The 24021-nt window shown below is 44.6% G+C and overlaps 1 protein-coding gene across 1 annotated transcript; it reads left to right on the top strand.

Annotated features, from left to right (window-relative positions):
- Positions 1-7644: 7644 nt before the first annotated feature.
- CARTPT (CART prepropeptide) lies at positions 7645-14140 on the top strand. The gene is made up of 3 exons (XM_069745373.1): positions 7645-7802; positions 8014-8097; positions 13836-14140. The coding sequence occupies exons 1-3, from the start codon at positions 7659-7661 to the stop codon at positions 13941-13943; spliced, it is 336 nt and encodes a 111-aa protein (XP_069601474.1). The 5' UTR covers positions 7645-7658; the 3' UTR covers positions 13944-14140.
- The last annotated feature ends 9881 nt before the right edge of the window (positions 14141-24021 follow it).

Genomic DNA, 24021 nt, shown 5'->3' with positions numbered 1-24021 from the left:
CAGGCTGATGTGCAGTGTGAGTTTTCTACCACACATAGCGTTTTGCATTTAGTGTAAATAGTTCAACTTCGGTCTCATCTCACCAGAGCATCTTCTTCCACATATTAGCTGCAAACGGGACTTCTCATGGCTTGTCGGGTGACGTTAAAAATTCTGTTTCTGAGGCAAAGCCAACAAATGCCAAATTATTGTGGAATGTAGTCAAAGCATCCTGGGCCGGAATAACAGCTGACCGGTGCCAGAAATTGGTTGACTCTATGCAACATGGATGTGAAGTTCTAAAAAACTAAATATTAGATTAGTGATTCACAGTAATGCTAAATCCACAAAAAAATACATATTGTGAGTTTATAAAGACAAGTGCAGATTTTTACCCTTCGCCACGACAGCACCCACTTTGAGAGAGGGACCCGCCCATAGGAACAGGAAACCTACAGAGATAAAAAGGGCGGTCCCCCTCTCTTCCTCAGTTGGTTTCCTGTTCCTATCGGAAATCCCTGGAATACCTACAGATGGAGGTGGTTGGAGCACCTTCGCCTTTGTTTCTCCTACCTGAGCCTATGCACCCGCCTGTGTGGTTCTTTCGGTGACAGCAGGGGCTGCGGCATCCGAAGCAGCGGCGGTGGAGCCACTGCATGCAGCCTCCCCCCTCGTCTGAGTGCTGGCCGGCAGGTTCCGGGCGTGGAAGTCCGGCCTACGGAGGGAGCGTGTGCATGGGGGCCGGTTCCAGATGTTCTAGGAGCGGCGCCGACCCTGAACGCGCAAGTAAGTCTGCGCTGCTTCATTGAACCGGAAGTAGTTGGAGCACTTCCGGTTCGCGGTGGGCGGCGCGCTGCTGAGGACCGCGCGATTCAAATGTGAAGCCGGGACGCAGAGCCGATGCTCAGTATGTCGTTCCCGGCAGATAGCGAGCTTCCACTGGTAGTGGAACGCGACAGCGCTGATAAAAGCAGCGCTAAAAGTTCTAAATCTTCAGCAAAAAAGAGTGGTCGATCCATGGATGGATCTGACACTCACAGAAGTAAGCAAAGGAGTGCGGATACAGCGCTACTCAGACCCCGCACAGCGTCTCCTCCTCCAAGACCGGTATGATAATGGAAATGAGAGCTTCACTGGGTGAGTGTTACTTTCCTCTACCTATAAGCTGATCCCTTCCTTCTCTAATCTCCCCTAGGCTAAGAAGACCATTAAGTCTAAACATAAAGAGTGTGCTCTATGCACGCAGCCCTTACCCGACACATATCCTAAAAGGCTGTGTCAGTCCCGTGTAAACCAAACCTTACAGGATGAGGCAGCTGTTACGACCACCAGTATTAGAGCCATAATACGGCAAGAAATACAGTCTCTGGGATCAGAGTCTTTAAGAAAGCATGATAATAAACGCCTGTCTCCTGACCCCAGTTCAGAATCTGAAGAGGGCTTAATTCATTCATCCAACACCTCAGGATCATCTCATAGTTCCTCTGAAGATGAAGGTGGAGCATGTTTTCCCGTTGAAAGCATTGACAACCTTATAAAATCCATTAGAAATACTATGGGGTGCCCAGACACTAAAGGAGCCAAATCTGCTGAAGATATTATGTTTGCAGGTCTGGGTCATAAAAAGAGACGAGCGTTTCCAGTAGTCTCTGCCATCAAGGACCTGGTAAAGAAAGAATGGGACAAACAGGGGAAGGGGTTTCTCCCGTCCTCTTCTAAGAGGCGTTACCCCTTTAGTGATGAGGACTTAGCAGTATGGTCCAAAGTCCCAAAAGTTGATGCAGCTGTAGCATCCACCTCGAAACAGTCATCTCTTCTGGTGGAGGATGCAGGAATCCTACTAGATCCCTTAGACCGCAAAACAGAGGCTCTCCTGAAAAGATCCTGGGAGACGAATACAGGAGCTTTCAAACCGGCCATATCAGGCACGTGCACAGCCAGGTCCCTATTAGTCTGGGTAGACCAACTGGAGCAACAAGTAAAAGGCAAGGTCTCAAGAGATAAAATCCTCCAAGCCTTGCCACTGATTAAAAGTGCCACAGCATTCTTAGCTGACGCTTCAGCGGACTCCCTCCATTTAGCAGCGAGGTCAGCAGGTCTGGTCAATGCAGCTCGGCGTGCCCTTTGGCTCAAAGGATGGAAGGGAGATGCTCAGTCAAAAACTAGACTATGTTCAATCCCATGCCAGGGTGAGTTCTTGTTCGGAAAGGTCCTAGATGACCTACTTAACAAAGCTGGAGAGAGAAGGAAAGGCTTCCCTAAACAGTTTCTTCCTTCTTACAGGAGAGCGTTTAGAAGACGGCCATTTAACAGGAGGAGGCCGTATGAGCCACAAAAAGATCGCTGGGAATCAAAAGACACCAAGCCGAAAGGTGCCGTATATAGTAACCCCGAAACATCTAGGCGGGGGCGATACTATCAGTAATGAAATCCCAGTTGGTGGCAGACTGAAGTTTTTTTTATCATAAATGGGAAGAGATAACATCAAATCAGTGGATTCTCCGTCTAATAAAAACTGGACTAAGACTAGATTTCTGTAAATTACCACAGGATAACTTTGTAGTAACATCATTAAAAGCGCCGGAACAACAAGAAGCGCTTCAGTTAGAAATTCTAAGCCTTTTGGCTAAGAATGTTCTCATCGAAGTACCATACAGTCAGAAAGGGAGGGGATTTTATTCCCCTTTATTTCTGGTTCCAAAACCAGATGGTACTTTTCGTACTATAATTAATCTAAAAAAATTAAATTCTTTTTTGCATGATCATACCTTTAAGATGGAGTCAATAAGATCAACCATAAAACTTTTTGTTTCCTAGGTGCTTTATGGCAGGGCTGGACCTAAAGGATGCATATTATCATCTTCCAATCCATGCAGACCACCAACAATATCTCAGGGTGGCAATAAACCTACAAGGCCGGGTCCGTCACTTCCAGTTTACGGCCATGCCATTCGGCCTTTCTATGGCTCCTCGAATTTTCACAAAGGTTATGCTAGAGGTGATGGCCTATCTACGTCATCAGGACACACTAATTGTGCCCTATTTAGATGATTTCCTGATAATTGGTAATTCAGCATCTCAGTGTGAAGAACGCTTGTCTAATACCATTTCATCGTTACAGGCTCTAGGTTGGATTGTAAACTTCAAAAAATCAAGGCTGCATCCAGAGACTCTTCAGTCCTTCCTAGGACTACTCTTGGACTCTGTAAGTCAAAAATGTCTTTTACCAGAGGTAAAAAAAACAATCATAATTTCAAAAGTCGTCGAAGCAAGATCTAGTCCTCGTATGTCCCTTAGAGATGCCATGTCTCTCCTGGGTTCACTCTCCTCCTGCATTCCTGCGGTTCAATGGGCCCAATACCATACTAGGGCTTTACAACACCAGATACTCCATGCCCAGTCATTTTTCCAGGAGCATCTAAATACAAAAATTACCTTATCTAATGAGGTGCTTCAATCACTACTTTGGTGGTTGAATAAAGACCATTTGTCCAGAGGAGTCTTATGGACAATTAGGTCCTCTAAATTACTCACTACTGACGCAGGCCCAGAGGGATGGGGAGCCCATCTGGATCAAAATATAGCCCAAGGTCGCTGGAATTCTTTTGAGATTCAACAGTCTTCCAACTGGAAAGAACTAAATGCAGTATATTATGCTTTGAAATTTTTTCTTCCCCAGCTTCGTGGTTCTCATGTCAAGATCCGATCGGACAACACAACTGTCGTCGCATATTTAAATCGGCAAGGCGGAACGCGATCAGGAAGTCTGATGTGTTCAGCGGCAGAAATATTCGATCTAGCAGAACCCAATTTCCTTTCTCTCATGGCTGTCCATATCAGAGGAATAGAAAACTTAAGGGCCGACTTCCTAAGTCGTCACATGCTCCGCCAGGGAGAATGGATCCTCAATCCTCGCGTATTCAAAAGCATAGTGGACATATGGGGCCTTCCGCAGATAGATTTGTTTGCAACCAGGAGCAACAGGCAGGTACCAATGTTTGCATCCCTGAATCCGGCAGATCGTCCAGATATAATAGACTCACTCCAGTATCCTTGGAGTTACGATCTGGCCTACGCTTTCCCACCAATGATGCTAATTCCATTGGTGGTCAAGAAAATAAGAGAAGAAAAATCGAGGGTGATTTTGATAGCCCCATTTTGGCCGAAGAGGCCCTGGTTCTCCTGTCTTCGAGCGATGTCAGTTTGCGGTCCATGGATTCTGCCAATGACACCAGACCTACTGTCCCAAGGTCCATTCTACCATCCACAAGTGAAGGGCCTCCACCTCACGGCATGGAACTTGAGAGGCAGATATTGACTTTGAGAGGGTTCTCTCAAAAACTAATCAACACACTACTGTTAAGCAGAAAAAAATCTACGACTATAATATACAGTAGAATATGGAGAAAATTCCTCGACTTCTATACGAAACCTTTTTCCAGCAAGGTTCCTATTAAGGCCATCCTTGAATTTTTACACAGAGGCCATGAGCTGGGGTTATCAGTCAATACTTTGAGAGTTCAGGTATCTGCCCTGGGAGCCCTTTATAGCGCTAATATTGCTGGTAATAAATGGGTTAAAAGATTTATTAGAGCATGTGAAAGAGGTACACCAGTACATGTCCCACGTTTACCTCCTTGGGATTTGAATTTAGTCCTAGATGCCTTAACAGGACCTCCCTTTGAGCCCTTGCATTCTATCCCTCTAAAAAATATTACATACAAGGTAGCCTTATTAATAGCCTTGACCTCTGCCAGAAGAGTGGGAGATATCCAGGCTCTTTCCATAGATCCTCCGTTCCTAATGACATATCAGGACAGAGTGGTTCTCAAACCCGATCCTTCATATCTCCCTAAAGTAGCTACAAAATACCATAGATCCCAAGAAATTTTTCTACCTTCCTTTTATGATAATCCAACAAATTCAGAGGAGGAGATGCTACATATGTTGGATGTTAAAAGAGCGGTCCTGAGCTACATAGAGAGAACCCAGTCCTACAGACAGAGTAGGGCTCTGTTTGTCTCTTTTCAGGGTCATCGAAAAGGCTACGGGGTCACAAAAGCTACCTTGTCTCGATGGATCAAAGATGCCATCTGTCTTGCATACTTGTCAAAAGGCAAAGATCCTCCAGAGGGAGTAAAGGCGCATTCAGCTCGAGCCGTATCATCCTCGTGGGCGGAGAATAAAGACATCTCCATCGAGCTTATATGTAAGGCCGCAAACTGGTCGTCGCCTTCAACATTCTATAAACACTATAGACTTGATCTGTCTTCCACCTCTGACTTGGCATTCGGGAGAGCTGTCCTTAGTACGGTAATCCCACCCAGGTGAAGGTTCTCAGAAAGTCTCTCAAAGTGGGTGCTGTCGTGACGAAGGGTAAAAAGCCGGATTACGTACCGGTAATGCTCTTTTAACCCTCCGTCACATACAATATTTGGACTAACGAGTTCACATACAATGTGCCTGTCAGGCGCCTGCTGGAAAAATACCTATAATATCTAATGTTTGCAATTTCAGTGCTCTAAAAGTGATCAGTGACCTTCATAGGGATGTAATAAAAGAGACTACACATAATCAGATGGAAAAAAAAACATTTACTTAACATAAAACTAATAACTATGAAATACAAACTTTTCAAAACTCCCGCCAAATAGTCCCCAGTTCGACTCTCTCAAAAAAAATGTACAAAGAAAATTTTTGAACACAAACTTAATTTTAAGGTACCTTAAGTACTATTAAAAACATATTCAATCAGAAGTAGATGCTGAGGTTTCCCCAGAAAAGTCACACTTGCAGAGCAAATAGCAAGAATTACACACCATTTTTGCATGTGTCAGGCAAATTGCTTTATGACATTTGAGACATTCAAAATTTGAAAGCCTTCTGGTTCCGCTTTCCGTTTGGCAGGTGGTGCATCTCCTTCTTTTGTGAGGTGGTGCAGATGGTGACTTTTCACCATCATCTTCTGGGCGGAACCTTTTGAGCTGAACTTGAAGGCGAGAGGGGATACCGATTGTTTTCACGCTTCTCCTGCGTAGCTCTCCAAGTACTAGTTCATGGGCCAATTTTTTCAGATACAATCGTCTACGGAGTGGTTCAAGCTTGTTTTCAAGATAAATTGCTTGTGAATTTATACCACCCAAATTCAACATAGCAAAAAATATGACCATTGGCCAGCGTTTGATGTTTCTGCTGACGTTGAAAGTGGAGCACATCTGATCTGCTGTATCCACACCCCCTTTGGTGGCATTGTAAAATATAATTATCTCCGGTTTTTTTTCTGCCCCAGTCCCAGGATTGATGGCAGCATCATCATGAAGTGTTGATAGAAGAAGTACGATTTTTTTGGCATGTGGTACATAGGAAACTAAAGCCTTTCCATTATGGAATGCAAACATACTGCTGTACTGTTGTCTCTCTTTCACACTTACAAACTGTGGCGGCAATTCCCTTTTGTTTTTTCTTACAGTTCCCACATATGACAGCTTCTGAATTTTCAGATAATCAATCAGATCTCCCTTATTTCTATGAAATATCCTCACATTTTGTGCTATACATTCATAAAACAAGCTAAATAAACTATTGTGATGAATAAAAACATAAAATACCAACCTTACTGAATGTGACGTATTCACATACAATGAGCCTGAGAGATCTGTGCAGCTATATCCTCTCCCCTGAAGCTCTGAAATCCAACTGTGATATCAGGTTTCACAGACCTTCAAGAGACAGGAGACTACCTGGAGGGAGGGGGTTTCCTCACAATCTGGTGAGGAAGGAGAAATGAAAGTAAAAGAGAAGCGCCTGTCAGATCAGTTGTATGTGACGGAGGGTTAATGAGCCACGACAGCACCCTGTCACTTCCCACCCTTGTAGATATGTATGTTTATTAATACTAAAATATTCGCATGGGTGATTATAGATATGATAAGATATACCTGTAATTAAGGATGTACACTAATTTAACAACGGCGGTTCCTCTCGTACTCTGAAAAACAACTGAGGAGGAGAGGAGGACGGCCCTTTTTATCTCTGTAGGTTTCCTGTTCCTATGGGCGGGTCCCTCTCTCAAAGTGGGTGCTGTCGTGGCTCATTAAAAGAGCATTACCGGTACGTAATCCGGCTTTTTTTTTTTTTTTTTAAATAGCCCAATGTTCATTTTTTGCTATTTTCTGTAAAGTAGTTAAAAATTATCTATATTTCTCTTCACGTTTTGAATTAGAAAATGCAATGTTCCCAATGCGGGAACTAGAAAGTAGTATAAAGATTTTTTGATTAATTCATGTTTTTGAACACACTATTATTTTGAACACTACTGTATATTTAGTCATCTGAGACGTTCTTACCCTTTTTATAAAGAATATCTGCAGATTCTAAATGATTAGGTTGTTTAGCAAATCCAGGAAAACAATATTGTGTAATACATATTGCAGCTGCTGAAGAACATCTTAAAAAGAGCACTACATGTCAATTCATGGACTATTAAGTAGCCTAACCTATGTATGTATCTATATCAGATCTGCCTATGTGACTAGTGGTTAAGTATGAAGGATTGTCTGCCAGCCACTAGTTATCCATGCCTTCCTAATGAGGCTGGTGCCTGCTGATGTCAGTAGGGGGGCTCCTGCCCCTATATATAGTGCTCTCTGCAGTCCTTGGAGCAGCCTGGATTCAGCACCATGGAGAGCTCTCGTAGAGCCCTGCTCACACTGCTCAGCTCCACACTCCTCCTCCTGGTGCTCTGTGAGGAGACAGACTACCTGGAGAACAGGTCCCTGGACTTCTTCTCCCCCACAGACAACAACATCCATGAGAAGGAGCTGGTATGTGACACTCATTGCTATCTATGGTGAGATAACCCTGCTGCTGAGTGTCTGGCATTACTGGAGCACTGACACCAGCATCTTACAGACATACTCATGGTCTGTCTAGGGTTGTCACATTAGCAGATGCTTTTTATCATATGGATGGCATATAGTAACCATCCATCTATCCACCTGTTACTTAGTGACTGATGTTCCTGTTCTGTTACAGATTGACGCTCTGCAGGAAGTGTTAGAGAAGCTGAAAAGTAGAAAGCTGCCATCATTTGAGAAGAAGTATGGACAAGTGCCCATGGTGAGTGATGCCTCCATTTACTTGTCATTACTAAACATTCTTATTTCAGCCTACGTAGAAAGTCAAATGATGACCGCAAGGTTTGCACTAGTATATTCTGTGTAGGTAAATAAATGAGGTCTTCCCGTTCAGGCGAGAAACAGTTCAGTTTCAGTGTTAGGAACATAGTTCACACTTGACTCGGCAGTTGAAATTAATTTGCTTCCCCCTTTTCTGCTTTAATATTACTATTATCCATGGTAAGACAGCTCCTCGGCACGGCACACAAGCACCAGATATGAGTCAATAAGGGGTTTGTGCCCAAATAATGGAGAAAATTGAAGCTTCTCGACAAATTTGTTGTAGCTTCATGCACACACCAATTACAAATAGAAAACTGATAACTGTTACACTGGATTGTCATTATTTGTATTATTATTTTATAATTTTATTATGTAATTATTATTGTCATTATTTTTGCTGCTTGATTTGAGTGAGTGAATGTGCTCGAATAAGGTGTTATCATGCTTGTATGCTGAGTGTCTTCGACATGCTCGAATATGTTTGAGTCTTGACGGCTCCATGTCTAGCAGCTGTCCGACAGTTGCAACACATGTAGGGATTGCCTAACAGACAGACAGTCCCTGCATGTGTTGTGCCAGTCATACAGCCGTGAGACATGCAGCCACCGGGACTCAAACATATTATTCGAGCACGCCGAAGATACTCTGTTAGCGCCGAAGATACTCAGTTAGCACCCAAGAATGCTCAGATAACCTTATCCGAGCACATTCGCTCAGCACTACAGCTTATATTACATTTACATTATATTAATTTCTTTCTGTTACATATTTAATATCAAGATATTCCAAATGGCTGCACTGGTAGTATCATCATACACGTAATCTCATTTATTTATCTCCTCATGCACAGGGGAAAATGTATAGACAACTGATTACACTGATGCATAGATGATGATTCATTGCGCATTTTATCTGTGGAAGGAAGCAGATATAGGAAGAACGTACAAACGCCATTCAGGTGTTTTCCTTGGTCAGATACGATCCTAGGATCTCAGTGCCGTTAAGGTCCATCTATGCGTACAGTACAGCAGCACAAAACGATATGATCAACAACTATTTTGCAGATCGGTCGTCATTTACTAGGCTAAGTTTTCAGAAAATCCACACTCCATAAAATCAATCTTTCTTAAATTAAGTACATGTCATGTGTGTTTCGAGCGTTATCACCCTTAACCCCTTCATGACCTTCGGATTTTTCGTTTTTTCGTGTTCGTTTTTCACTCCCCTCCTTCCCAGAGCCATAACTTTTTTATTTTTCCGTCAATTTGGCCATGTGAGGGCTTATTTTTTGCGGGACGAGTTGTACTTTTGAACGACATCATTGGTTTTAGCATGTCGTGTACTAGAAAACGGGAAAAAAATTCCAAGTGCGGTGATATTGCAAAAAAAGTGCAGTCCCACACTTGTTTTTTGTTTGGCTTTTTTGCTAGGGTCACTAAATGCTAAAACTGACTTGACATTATGATTCTCCAGGTCAGTACGAGTTCATAGACACCTAACATGTCTAGGTTATTTTTTACCTAAGTGGTGAAAACAAATTCCAAACTTTGCTAAAAAAAAATAAAATTAAAAATTTGCGCCATTTTCCGATACTGGTAGCGTCTCCATTTTCATGATCTGGGGTCGGTTGAGGGCTTATTTTTTGCGTGCCGAGATGACATTTTTAATGATACCATTTTGGTGCAGATATGTTCTTTTGATCGCCAGTTATTGCATTTTAATGCAATGTTGTGGCGACCAAAAAAACGTAATTCTGGCGTTTCGAATTTTTTTCTTGCTACGCCGTTTAGCGATCAGGTTAATGCTTTTTTTAATTGATAGATTGGGCGATTCTGAACGCGGCGATACCAAATATGTGTAGATTTGATTTTTTTTTTAATTGATTTATTTTGATTGGGGCGAAAGGGGGGTGATTTAAACTTTTATATTTTTTTTATTTTTTTTCACTTTTTTTCACTTTTGCCATGCTTCAATAGCCTCAATGGGAGGCTAGAAGCAGGCACAGCACGATCACCTCTGCTACATAGCAGCGATCTGCTGTTCGCTGCTATGTAGCAGAAAATCAGGTGTGCTGTGAGCGCCGACCACAGGGTGGCACTCACAGCTACCGGCGATCAGTAACCACAGAGGTCTCAAGGACCTCTATGGTTACAATACTGAAGCATCGCCGACCCCCGATCATGTGACGGGGGTCAGCGATGACGTCATTTCCGGCCGCCCGGCCGGATGCGGTAGTTAAATGTTGCTGTCTGCGTTTGACAGCGGCATTTAACTAGTTAATAGGCGCGGGCAGATCGAGATTCTGCCCGCGCCTATTACGGGCACATGTCAGCTATACAAAACAGCTGACATGTCCCGGCTTTGATGCGGGCTCACCGCCGGAGCCCGCATCAAAGAGGGGCTTCTGACCTCGGACGTACTATCCCATCCGAGGTCAGAAAGGGGTTAAAGGAAATCTGTCAGCAGTATTTTGCTATGCAATCTGAAGGCAGCATGCAGTGTTAAAATGCAGATTCAGCAATGAATGTTATCAAGCTCTGTGCTGTTCTTTTCTTGTAATGACGGTTTTATCACAAGGACATTATCATTGCTGGACTACAGCAGCGCCTGCATGGTGGTCTGACACACCCCCTTCTGTGATAAGCAGCTCACTGTCTATAGCCATTGTATATACAGAGCCTGATGTAGGCGGTATTAGCTTTCTCAGCTCTGCTTCATGCTAAATCTAAAAATTCTGATTGTGTCAGAACTGCTGCACCTAGTAATCTAAGTGACACATCATTGGAATCAGGGTCTCTTTGTCTACATTATGCTGCTCTCAGATGAAGTAGCAAAGAAGCGGCTGACAGACTCCCTTTAATTATTTACTAGGCTGTTTACAAAGGCAGGCGACTCCTTATTGATGCACACTGGCACTGACAAATCTATAATTGTTCAGTGTCCATAGGCTGCCATAGGACTTGTGCCGCCGAGAACAATTTACCCTTGATGATGCGCTGCCACAAACAATGATCATTTGTACAGCACAGAAGATCATTTTACCTGACAAACGAGGGTTTTTCTCATTCATTGGGTGATCGGGCACTGACACGTGTATGATTATTGCGGTAACAAGCTTTCCTAGGAACCATCATGGACGATAATCTTGCAGCATAAATGAACCCTTAATGTGAACTGGTTTACAGAGAAAATGGCAAACGTCATTTGGACAATCTGCAGATATTGTGATAAAAGGAGGTTAATTTTTACAATATACTAATACAATCTCTTGATGCAATTTCATAGTTCAGATTTATTTAACTAATTATTTAACTTTTGTCAATTGTCTGTAGTACAACTAAATATAAAAAATGACAGACTGCCCCCCAAAAAAACAAAACTAAACCCCACAACCATTTATTTCATCAGATAATTACCATATCCAAATTGTAAGTCCTTTTTATTAATAAGAATAATAGAAGACATAAATTTGTCCTTAAAGGGAACCTGTCACCCCGTTTTTTCAGATTGAGATAAAAAATACTGTTAAATAGGGCCTGCGCTGTGCGTTACTATAGTGTATGTAGTGTACCCTGATTCCCCACCTATGCTGCGCAATACATTACCAAAGTCGCCGTTTTCGCCTGTCAATCAGGCTGGTCAGGTCAGGTGGGCGTGGTGACATCGCTCTTTTCTTCCCCAGCTTTCCGTTGGTGGCGTAGTGGTGTGCGCATGTCCAAGTGCCGAATCCACTGCGCGCACGTGAAGGAGCAGAGCGCGATCTGCGCTCTTACCCCCTGTCATCGGTGGGGGCGGCCATCTTCCTGGGGCCGCGCGTGCGCAGATGGAGTGCTCTGCTGCACGGGGCTTCAGGAAAATGGCCGCGGGATGCCGCGTGTGCGCAGAAGAGATCGCGGCGGCCATTTTCCCAAAGCCGAGTTTGCATCTCGGCTTTGGGAAAATGACCGCCGCGATCTCTTCTGCGCATGCGCGGCATCCCGCGGCCATTTTCCTGAAGCCCCGTGCAGCAGAGCACTCCATCTGCGCACGCGCGGCCCCAGGAAGATGGCCGCCCCCACCGATGACAGGGGGTAAGAGCGCAGATCGCGCTCTGCTCCTTCACGTGCGCGCAGTGGATTCGTCACTGCGACATGCGCACACCACTACGCCACCAACGGAAAGCTGGGGAAGAAAAGAGCGATGTCACCACGCCCACCTGACCAGACCAGCCTGATTGACAGGCGAAAACGGCGACTTTGGTAATGTATTGCGCAGCATAGGTAGGGAATCAGGGTACACTACATACACTATTGTAACGCACAGCGCAGGCCCTATTTAACAGTATTTTTATCTCAATCTGAAAAAACGGGGTGACAGGTTCCCTTTAAGTCAGCTTTCTTCACTCTATCTCACTAATTCAAGATGATTTTGTGCTACAAAGTATCATTCAGAAATGGCTTCGCTGCGTTTGCAAAGTTGAAGGAATTTGATACGGAGTGATATAATTGCTTGTACTAGATCATTCACAATCATTGCCCAGTGTAAGGGTATGTGCACACGTCAGGATTTTTAGCGTTTTTTTTGCGGATTTTCGCCATAAAAACGCTATAAATCCGGTAAAAAAAACGCTAACATTATGCATCCTATCATTTAGAATGCATTCCGCATTTTTTGTGCAGATGTTAGCGTTTTTTTCTGCAAAAAAAACCGCATCCCGCAAAAAATCCGGACACGCTCATTCTTTTTCCGGATTTTTTGCGGAATTGCTATCAAAAAGGTCATTCAGGAAAAAAAAAAAATCCGCAAAAATTCCGCAAAAAATCAGCGCAAAAAACGCGCAAATTCCGCGAGAAATCCGCGCGAAAAAAGGACGCGGATTTCTGGCAGAATTCTCAGGAATTTGTCAGGAAAAAATCCTGACGTGTGCACATACCCTTAATATGTCTAGTGATAGAATTAGGCTATGTGCACACGTTCAGGATTCCTTGCAGAAATTTCCTGAGCAAAACAGGACATTTTCGGCAAGAAATCTGCATGCGTTTTTCTCGCGTTTTTTTTGCGGATTTTTCCAGAGGTTCCCAATGCAATAATATAGTGGGAAACCCGCAAAAAATCCGCAAAATTAATGAACATGCTGCGTTTTTTTCCGCGATGCGTTTTTTTTGCGGGAAAAAAACGCATCATGTGCACAAAAATTGCGGAATGCATTGTAAAAGATGGGTTGCATAATGTATGCATTTTTTTCGCGTTTTTATAGTGAAAAAACGTGAAAAAAACGAAAAAATCTGCAACGTGTGCACACAGCCTAAAGAATGAAAATTTGCCTATATGACATTGATTGCATTAATTATGCTGACCCCCCCCAAAATAATTTTGTCATAAGAACATTTGCCCAATATGTAGTCATGTTTCCATGCTGATGAATATTATTACATTTTGCAGAAAAACGGCGTACTGATCACATCTAAAGGATTTCTTTTCGTTCCATTTATGGCAAAAAAAATATGTAGCTCTAATATTTTATAACATTTATTTTAATAATAAAAAATATTAATATTATAAAAAATACAAAATTAGGAATAAAACAGAAACTTTAACAAATAATTAGTTTGGGTATTTTAGACAAACCCGTATCCTATTTTACTGCAATATTATATTGTTTTATAGACGTAGATTAATTTTTTTTTATTCTTGCAGTGCGACGCAGGAGAGCAGTGTGCTGTCAGGAAAGGCGCTCGGATCGGGAAATTGTGTGACTGCCCTCGAAGGACTTCTTGCAATACATTTCTTTTAAAGTGTTTATGAGAGTAATCTGAAGACGAGGGACCTTCCCAGCTGATATTATTGGGAGATAAAATCCGGGGTTTGATTTTTACATGAAGTATTTTTTTTATTCCTGTTCTAGCCCTTACTTGAATGTGATAACTTAGTTGTCCCTGTATTTCATTGTTTTCTACATAATAGTTCCATAAATATATTTGTAGCATGTAGTTACATGTAATAAAAGGTTTTTGTTAAAGATGTGTGTTTTACCTGACAAATGGAGGCAGTGTCAGTGTCTGCTGGGAAAAAGAGAACCAAGGATTTTACAGGGGTGGGCTGGGCCGGTGGGCAGGGAGACAAAGGCCCCCCTGGGCCGCTTCCCCAGCAACTGTACAGGGCAGACTGGAATGTGGTGGGAATGCACCTGATCTTTGGTCTGAAAAAGCAGAAGACACTATGTGATTTAAGTGACAGCACTAGTGATGAGCGAATGTGCTCATTACTTGAGTTTTCCGAGCATGGTTGGGTGTTCTCCGAGTATCTTGGGTGTGCTCGTAGATTGTTTGTGTCCCCGCAGCTGCATGATTTGTGGCTGTTACACAACCTGAACACATGCAGGGATTGCCTATTTGTTAGGGAATCCCCACATGTATTCAGGCTGTCTAGCACCCGCAAATCATGCAGCTGCGGAGACAAAAACATAATCTACGAGCACGCCCAAGATACTTGGAGACCACCTGAGCATGCTCGGAAAACTCGAGTAACGAGCACACTCGCTCATCACTAAAATAAACCATTATTTCTTATTTTTAGGGACTCTATAGCGACAGGGTCTGTTCCGCAGGATTGGCGCATAGCAAATGTGGTGCCAATATTCAAAAAGGGCTCTAAAAGTGAACCTGGAAATTATAGGCCAGTAAGTCTAACCTCTATTGTTGGTAAAATATTTGAAGGGTTTCTGAGGGATGTTATTCTGGATTATCTCAATGAGAATAACTGTTTAACTCCATATCAGCATGGGTTTATGAGAAATTGCTCCTGTCAAACCAATCTAATCAGTTTTTATGAAGAGGTAAGCTATAGGCTGGACCACGGTGAGTCATTGGACGTGGTATATCTCGATCTTTCCAAAGCGTTTGATACCGTGCCGCACAAGAGGTTGGTACACAAAATGAGAATGCTTGGTCTGGGGGAAATTGTGTGTAAATGGGTTAGTAACTGGCTTAGTGATAGAAAGCAGAGGGTGGTTATAAATGGTATAGTCTCTAACTGGGTCGCTGTGACCAGTGGGGTACCGCAGGGGTCAGTATTGGGACCTGTTCTCTTCAACATATTCATTAATGATCTGGTAGAAGGTTTACACAGTAAAATATCGATATTTGCAGATGATACAAAACTATGTAAAGCAGTTAATACAAGAGAAGATAGTATTCTGCTACAGATGGATCTGGATAAGTTGGAAACTTGGGCTGAAAGGTGGCAGATGAGGTTTAACAATGATAAATGTAAGGTTATACACATGGGAAGAAGGAATCAATGTCACCATTACACACTGAATGGGAAACCACTGGGTAAATCTGACAGGGAGAAGGACTTGGGGATCCTAGTTAATGATAAACTTACCTGGAGCAGCCAGTGCCAGGCAGCAGCTGCCAAGGCAAACAGGATCATGGGGTGCATTAAAAGAGGTCTGGATACACATGATGAGAGCATTATACTGCCTCTGTACAAATCCCTAGTTAGACCGCACATGGAGTACTGTGTCCAGTTTTGGGCACCGGTGCTCAGGAAGGATATAATGGAACTAGAGAGAGTACAAAGGAGGGCAACAAAATTAATAAAGGGGATGGGAGAACTACAATACCCAGATAGATTAGCGAAATTAGGATTATTTAGTCTAGAAAAAAGACGACTGAGGGGCGATCTAATAACCATGTATAAGTATATAAGGGGACAATACAAATATCTCGCTGAGGATCTGTTTATACCAAGGAAGGTGACGGGCACAAGGGGGCATTCTTTGCGTCTGGAGGAGAGAAGGTTTTTCCACCAACATAGAAGAGGATTCTTTACTGTTAGGGCAGTGAGAATCTGGAATTGCTTGCCTGAGGAGGTGGTGATGGCGAACTCAGTCGAGGGGTTCAAGAGAGGCCTGGATGTCTTCCTGGAGCAGAACAATATTGTATCATACAATTAGGTTCTGTAGAAGGACGTAGATCTGGGGATTTATTATGATGGAATATAGGCTGAACTGGATGGACAAATGTCTTTTTTCGGCCTTACTAACTATGTTACTATGTTACTAGACAGAACACAATCACCAGATAATGATGTTCTACTAAGGTGTTCCTAAAAACTTTAACTCCATCCAGCCCTGTGCCCTAATAATCCTGTGCACTATTATGGCGCAGTGATGATCAAGAATTGTATCAAAACGATATAATATAGCCAACACCTAAGGTCTAAATAGTTAAATATCTGTAAATCCTGAAAATATAAAATTATTATATGACTAAACCTACCAAAATAATGCAGCAAAAAAGATTAAAAACAATGGAAGAAATGTCTTTCTCTGTTCATCATGCTGCAAAAAAAAAAAAACACATAAAAAGTCATGTCTGTGTCAATACATCAGAAGGAAGAACACGGACTGTCTGGAATGGTAAAGAAGTTTGTCCTTCTCTACTCCAAAAATCATCGTACCTAAGGCTGACACAAAGGGACATTTTGAAAAATTGCACTTAGTTACACAATGAAAATATGATCCCGTAGATATAATTGTACCCCAATCTCTGAAATCTCCTTTGTTATCTAGAACAGCAACACCTCCAGCCAGGTTCTATGCCGAGAAATGCAGTACAGCTCTATATAGCTAAATGAGTATTAAAAACAGCTTTACTAATACTTTGGATGCTCCATTCTAGAGATCGATGGGGGTCTTTACAGTCAGGCCTCCAGATAGCAGTGTTAGTATTCCACAACTGTAAAACAAAAGAATCCATCATGAATGATGTCTACAGGTTTCCGTACCACCACTGTATAGAGAAATCTTTCCATAATAGACTAATGACATTGTATGGCTAAGCCTACAATGTGCTGACAGTGGTGCGGTCACGGACTAATTTCTTGACGATTCACATTCAGACATCAGTTTTTCATGCAAAAATTCTGTTTTTCATGGATAGAAATTGTACCCAATAGTTTATGGAGCCGCTCACATGTTTGTGCATTTTGTGCAGACTGAGTAGTCTGCACAAAGTCAGGGTGACATGTCTTATTTTGATTTAAATGGGTTGTCCCACAAGCAAACCACATTTTAATTAATAGATCTTACAGTATTTTTATTCCAAGTTCCAATATTGGATGTGTAAAATAAAATGTCCCTGTCCCAAGATGATCTTATAAATGTGCTCCCGTGTAATGGATGTGTCTGACGGTGCAGGTGTAAGGTGCCCAGGGCGGTAGCTGCTGCTCTATGATGCCCTGGCACCCCACTAATAAATCTTGTCCCAGTCCATATGTGTTGTGCTAAGAATAGTGCATTTCACTCAATTGCAGGCCAGAGGCTTCACATACTTCAGGGGACACCCAGTTCGATTTAACAAGTTCAACTTTATTGGACAGTTGAAGTACATCAGTCTTTAACACATACTATCAGGCACAGCACCCTCCGGTTCAACACAGTACATTTCAAGCGTTTGCTCACGTTCAGCACGGACTGACCCTACTTTAGCATCTCCTGTTAGCACTAGGTACTCACTGTGCAGCACCACAGCATTCCTGAGATCCACTACTTTTCCCTCTCGCAGTTCCTCATCCGGCTTCCGCTGTTATGGAAGGGGTTAAAGCACACTACTCAGTGCCTAGTTCAGGCCATAGGCCCTAAATGCTACAGGAAGGTTCACATGAAATATAGTACAACCTCATGCTGTTAGAACGATATGTACTTCATGGACCTCCAGCCCACTGCATCTTGAACTTCAGCAAATCACACAAATCTCACATTAATTCTTCTAACTAAACCAGATAGTAGTTCCCCTTTTTACTGCACCTATCCCCCACACTAAGTCTATAATTAATTCCAGTTTTTACTGGACCTTTATCCCACCCATCCTGGGCTGGTCCCAAACATGTAATATCCTACACTATTCCTATCATTTATACATGTGCATACAAGGGTGTGCGCGCACAGGCCTGACCCGCCGCTTTGACCAGGGCAGGCGTCACCACCCAGCGCAGTGTGGTTAGTGTCAGTGCCCTGGACGAACGAAGGGGTCTACTCGCCATCGGGACACCGACATGCCATGGTGATTGAGTTGGGGAAGCCTCTGTGGGCTGCCCAATTCACAGCTGTAGGTGTGGCTGGGCGTCATTTTATTGCAGCCCAGCACTATCTGCTGATCTCCACTTCCCCTCTATCGCCACTACATGTAACTGGAAGCTGTACTGTTCACTTCTGGTATAACAGTTCCCGGTAGCAAGGAGACCAGGGGAGATGTGGAGACCAAAGGAGCAGCAGACAGCAGTGATGATCGTGGACCATAGGACTAGCGACGACTTCATCCTTTGGTGCTAACAGAGCTGCGGCAGTGAAGGGCCAGGCACGGTGCTTTTGTGCAGAGGCAAAAAATATGAAGGGGGGACATGGAAACAGTTGTGGGAAGAGAGAGACATGGAAAGTGCTGTGGTACTGAGGGGGGAAAGACATGGAAAGTCCTGTGGGAATAGTGACATGGAAAGTGCTGTGGGAAGAGAAAGAGCTGCATGGGGTGAGACATGGAAAGTGCTGTGGGAAGAGAGACATGGAAAGTGCTGTGGGAAGGGAGACATGGAAAGTGCTGTGGGAAGAGAGACATGGAAAGTGCTGTGGGAAGGGAGACATGGAAAGTGGTGTGGGAAGAGAGATATGGAAAGTGCTGCGGGAAGAGAGAGACATGGAAAGTGCTGCGGGAAGAGAGACATGGAAAGTGCTGCGGGAAGAGAGAAACATGGAAAGTGCTGCGGGAAGAGAGAGACATGGAAAGTGCTGTGGGAAGAGAGAGACATGGAAAGTGCTGTGGGAAGGGAGACATGGAAAGTGCTGTGGGAAGAGAGATATGGAAAGTGCTGCGGGAAGAGAGAGACATGGAAAGTGCTGCGGGAAGAGAGACATGGAAAGTGCTGCGGGAAGAGAGAGACATGGAAAGTGCTGCGGGAAGAGAGACATGGAAAGTGCTGCGGGAAGAGAGAGACATGGAAAGTGCTGCGGGAAGAGAGACATGGAAAGTGCTGCGGGAAGAGAGACATGGAAAGTGCTGCGGGAAGAGAGACATGGAAAGTGCTGCGGGAAGAGAGACATGGAAAGTGCTGTGGGAAGAGAGACATGGAAAGTGCTGTGGGAAGAGAGAGACATGGAAAGTGCTGCTGGAAGAGAGACATGGAAAGTGCTGTGGGAAGAGAGACATGGGTTGGAAACTTGGGCTGAAAGGTGGCAGATGAGGTTTAACAATGATAAATGTAAGGTTATACACATGGGAAGAGGGAATCAATATCACCATTACACACTGAACGGGAAACCACTGGGTAAATCTGACAGGGAGAAGGACTTGGGGATCCTAGTTAATGATAAACTTACCTGGAGCAGCCAGTGCCAGGCAGCAGCTGCCAAGGCAAACAGGATCATGGGGTGCATTAAAAGAGGTCTGGATACATATGATGAGAGCATTATACTGCCTCTGTACAAATCCCTAGTTAGACCGCACATGGAGTACTGTGTCCAGTTTTGGGCACCGGTGCTCAGGAAGGATATAATGGAACTAGAGAGAGTACAAAGGAGGGCAACAAAATTAATAAAGGGGATGGGAGAACTACAATACCCAGATAGATTAGCGAAATTAGGATTATTTAGTCTAGAAAAAAGACGACTGAGGGGCGATCTAATAACCATGTATAAGTATATAAGGGGACAATACAAATATCTCGTTGAGGATCTGTTTATACCAAGGAAGGTGACGGGCACAAGGGGGCATTCTTTGCGTCTGGAGGAGAGAAGGTTTTTCCACCAACATAGAAGAGGATTCTTTACTGTTAGGGCAGTGAGAATCTGGAATTGCTTGCCTGAGGAGGTGGTGATGGCGAACTCAGTCGAGGGGTTCAAGAGAGGCCTGGATGTCTTCCTGGAGCAGAACAATATTGTATCATACAATTATTAGGTTCTGTAGAAGGACGTAGATCTGGGGATTTATTATGATGGAATATAGGCTGAACTGGATGGACAAATGTCTTTTTTCGGCCTTACTAACTATGTTACTATGTTACTATGTTACATGGAAAGTGCTGTGGGAAGAGAGACATGGAAAGTGCTGTGGGAAGAGAGACATGGAAAGTGCTGTGGGAAGAGAGAGACATGGAAAGTGCTGCTGGAAGAGAGACATGGAAAGTGCTGCGGGAAGAGAGACATGGAAAGTGCTGCGGGAAGAGAGACATGGAAAGTGCTGTGGGAAGAGAGACATGGAAAGTGCTGTGGGAAGAGAGACATGGAAAGTGCTGTGGGAAGAGAGAGACATGGAAAGTGCTGCTGGAAGAGAGAGACATGGAAAGTGCTGCGGGAAGAGAGAGACATGGAAAGTGCTGCGGGAAGAGAGACATGGAAAGTGCTGCGGGAAGAGAGACATGGAAAGTGCTGCGGGAAGAGAGACATGGAAAGTGCTGTGGGAAGAGAGACATGGAAAGTGCTGTGGGAAGAGAGACATGGAAAGTGCTGTGGGAAGAGAGAGACATGGAAAGTGCTGCTGGAAGAGAGACATGGAAAGTGCTGTGGGAAGAGAGACATGGAAAGTGCTGTGGGAAGAGAGACATGGAAAGTGCTGTGGGAAGAGAGACATGGAAAGTGCTGTGGGAAGAGAGAGACATGGAAAGTGCTGCTGGAAGAGAGACATGGAAAGTGCCGCGGGAAGAGAGACATGGAAAGTGCTGCGGGAAGAGAGACATGGAAAGTGCTGTGGGAAGAGAGACATGGAAAGTGCTGTGGGAAGAGAGACATGGAAAGTGCTGTGGGAAGAGAGAGACATGGAAAGTGCTGCTGGAAGAGAGACATGGAAAGTGCTGCGGGAAGGGAGACATGGAAAGTGCTGTGGGAAGAGAGATATGGAAAGTGCTGCGGGAAGAGAGAGACATGGAAAGTGCTGCGGGAAGAGAGACATGGAAAGTGCTGCGGGAAGAGAGAGACATGGAAAGTGCTGTGGGAAGAGAGACATGGAAAGTGCTGCGGGAAGAGAGAGACATGGAAAGTGCTGCGGGAAGAGAGACATGGAAAGTGCTGCGGGAAGAGAGACATGGAAAGTGCTGCGGGAAGAGAGACATGGAAAGTGCTGCGGGAAGAGAGACATGGAAAGTGCTGTGGGAAGAGAGACATGGAAAGTGCTGTGGGAAGAGAGACATGGAAAGTGCTGTGGGAAGAGAGAGACATGGAAAGTGCTGCTGGAAGAGAGACATGGAAAGTGCTGTGGGAAGAGAGACATGGAAAGTGCTGTGGGAAGAGAGACATGGAAAGTGCTGTGGGAAGAGAGACATGGAAAGTGCTGTGGGAAGAGAGAGACATGGAAAGTGCTGCTGGAAGAGAGACATGGAAAGTGCTGCGGGAAGAGAGACATGGAAAGTGCTGCGGGAAGAGAGACATGGAAAGTGCTGTGGGAAGAGAGACATGGAAAGTGCTGTGGGAAGAGAGACATGGAAAGTGCTGTGGGAAGAGAGACATGGAAAGTGCTGTGGGAAGAGAGAGACATGGAAAGTGCTGCTGGAAGAGAGAGACATGGAAAGTGCTGCGGGAAGAGAGAGACATGGAAAGTGCTGCGGGAAGAGAGACATGGAAAGTGCTGCGGGAAGAGAGACATGGAAAGTGCTGCGGGAAGAGAGACATGGAAAGTGCTGCGGGAAGAGAGACATGGAAAGTGCTGCGGGAAGAGAGACATGGAAAGTGCTGTGGGAAGAGAGACATGGAAAGTGCTGTGGGAAGAGAGACATGGAAAGTGCTGTGGGAAGAGAGATACATGGAAAGTGCTGCTGGAAGAGAGACATGGAAAGTGCTGTGGGAAGAGAGACATGGAAAGTGCTGTGGGAAGAGAGACATGGAAAGTGCTGTGGGAAGAGAGACATGGAAAGTGCTGTGGGAAGAGAGAGACATGGAAAGTGCTGCTGGAAGAGAGACATGGAAAGTGCCGCGGGAAGAGAGACATGGAAAGTGCCGCGGGAAGAGAGACATGGAAAGTGCCGCGGGAAGAGAGACATGGAAAGTGCCGCGGGAAGAGAGACATGGAAAGTGCTGCGGGAAGAGAGACATGGAAAGTGCTGTGGGAAGAGAGACATGGAAAGTGCTGTGGGAAGAGAGAGACATGGAAAGTGCTGCTGGAAGAGAGACATGGAAAGTGCTGCGGGAAGAGAGACATGGAAAGTGCTGTGGGAAGAGAGAGACATGGAAAGTGCTGTGGGAAGAGAGACATGGAAAGTGCTGCAGGAAGAGAGACATGGAAAGTTCTGTGGGAAGAGAGAGACATGGAAAGTGCTGCGGGAAGAGAGACATGGAAAGTGCTGCGGGAAGAGAGACATGGAAAGTGCTGTGGGAAGAGAGACATGGAAAGTGCTGTGGGAAGAGAGACATGGAAAGTGCTGCGGGAAGAGAGAGACATGGAAAGTGCTGTGGGAAGAGAGACATGGAAAGTGCTGCGGGAAGAGACAGACATGGAAAGTGCTGCGGGAAGGGAGACATGGAAAGTGCTGTGGGAAGAGAGAGACATGGAAAGTGCTGTGGTACTGTGGGGGGAAAGACATGGAAAGTGCTGTGGGAAGAGAAAGTGCTGAATGGGGGGAGAGTCATGGAAAATGCTGTGTGGGAAGGGAAACATGGAAAGTGCCGTGGGGGGAGAGACATGGAAAGTGCCGTGGGAAGAGAGAGACATGGAAAGTGCTGTGTGGGGTGTGGGGGGGGGGCATGATAGTGCTGTGGGGGGAACATGAAAGTGCTGTGTGGGGTGGGGGGGGACATGATAGTGCTGTGGGGGGAACATGAAAGTGGGGTGGGGGGGCATGATAGTGCTGTGGGGGGAACATGAAAGTACTGCGTGGGGTGGGGGGCATGATAGTGCTGTGGGGGGAACATGAAAGTGCTGCGTGGGGTGGGGGGGCATGATAGTGCTGTGGGGGGGACATGAAAGTGCTGCGTGGGGTGGGGGGGTATGATAGTGCTGTGGGGGGAACATGAAAGTGCTGCGTGGGAAGAGACATGGAAAGTGCTGTAGGGAGAAAATTATTCTCATATTGCATTTCTCTCTCCCCCCCCCTCAAATCCTGTTACTCACACCGTCTCATCCCTGATACTCACCAATGCTCCACGCTCTTCCTCCGGCCCAGTAGCATGTGTAGATCACAGTGCAGTAGCCAAAAAAAGGCACTGGGATTCTAATCTTCATTTTGTATTGAGCACTATATGAGGCTCACTATACTGTATGGTGCACTATGTGGGGCTCATTGTATTATCTGGAGGATTATATGGGAATCTAGGGGGTTCAATAAAACTAAATTACTTTGCAATCTTCACAAAGTTATGAGATATGCTCTTACGTGACTCAGCTGAATATTATTTTTTTCTGGGCTGTGGGGGGATGTTAATAAATATGTGACTCTGCTCCTTCCACTTCTACGGACGCAGTGGTGTAATATGTGACCTGGCTCTGTCTACTTCTATGGGAGCAGTAATGTAGTAGACGGAGCGAGGTCATACATTACACCACTGTGCTCATAGAAGTGGATGGAGAGGGGTGACAAGTAACACCACTGCTTCCATAGAAGTGGATGGAGCGGGGTCACACATTAATTGTTCCCCACTGCCGCTCCTATAAAATAATATTCAGCTGTGTCACACATTACACTATTGCTCCCATAGAGATGGGTGACCCTGCTCCATCCACTTCTATGGGAGCAGTGGTGTAATGAGTGACTACGCTCCGTCCACTTCTATGGGAGCAGTGGTATAATGCGTGACCCAGCTCATCCACTTCTATGGGAGCAGTGGTATAATGCGTGATGCCTCTCCATCGACTTTTATGGAAGCAGTGGTGTAATATGTGACCCCACTATCTCTACTTCT

This window comes from Ranitomeya imitator, chromosome 1 (assembly GCF_032444005.1).
Source record: "Ranitomeya imitator isolate aRanImi1 chromosome 1, aRanImi1.pri, whole genome shotgun sequence".
Classification (NCBI taxonomy): Eukaryota; Metazoa; Chordata; class Amphibia; order Anura; family Dendrobatidae; genus Ranitomeya; species Ranitomeya imitator.
The sequence above is the reverse complement of the archived record's forward strand: the minus strand, read 5'-3'. Positions and strand labels throughout refer to the sequence as shown.

Bases quoted from the DNA above. Each gene is read 5' to 3' on its own strand.
- CARTPT (XM_069745373.1), top strand. From the start codon at position 7,659: ATGGAGAGCTCTCGTAGAGCCCTGCTCACACTGCTCAGCTCCACACTC. The intron at 7,803-8,013 runs GTATGTGACACT...GTTCTGTTACAG, and splicing joins ACATCCATGAGAAGGAGCTG to ATTGACGCTCTGCAGGAAGT. The intron at 8,098-13,835 runs GTGAGTGATGCC...TTATTCTTGCAG, and splicing joins AGTATGGACAAGTGCCCATG to TGCGACGCAGGAGAGCAGTG.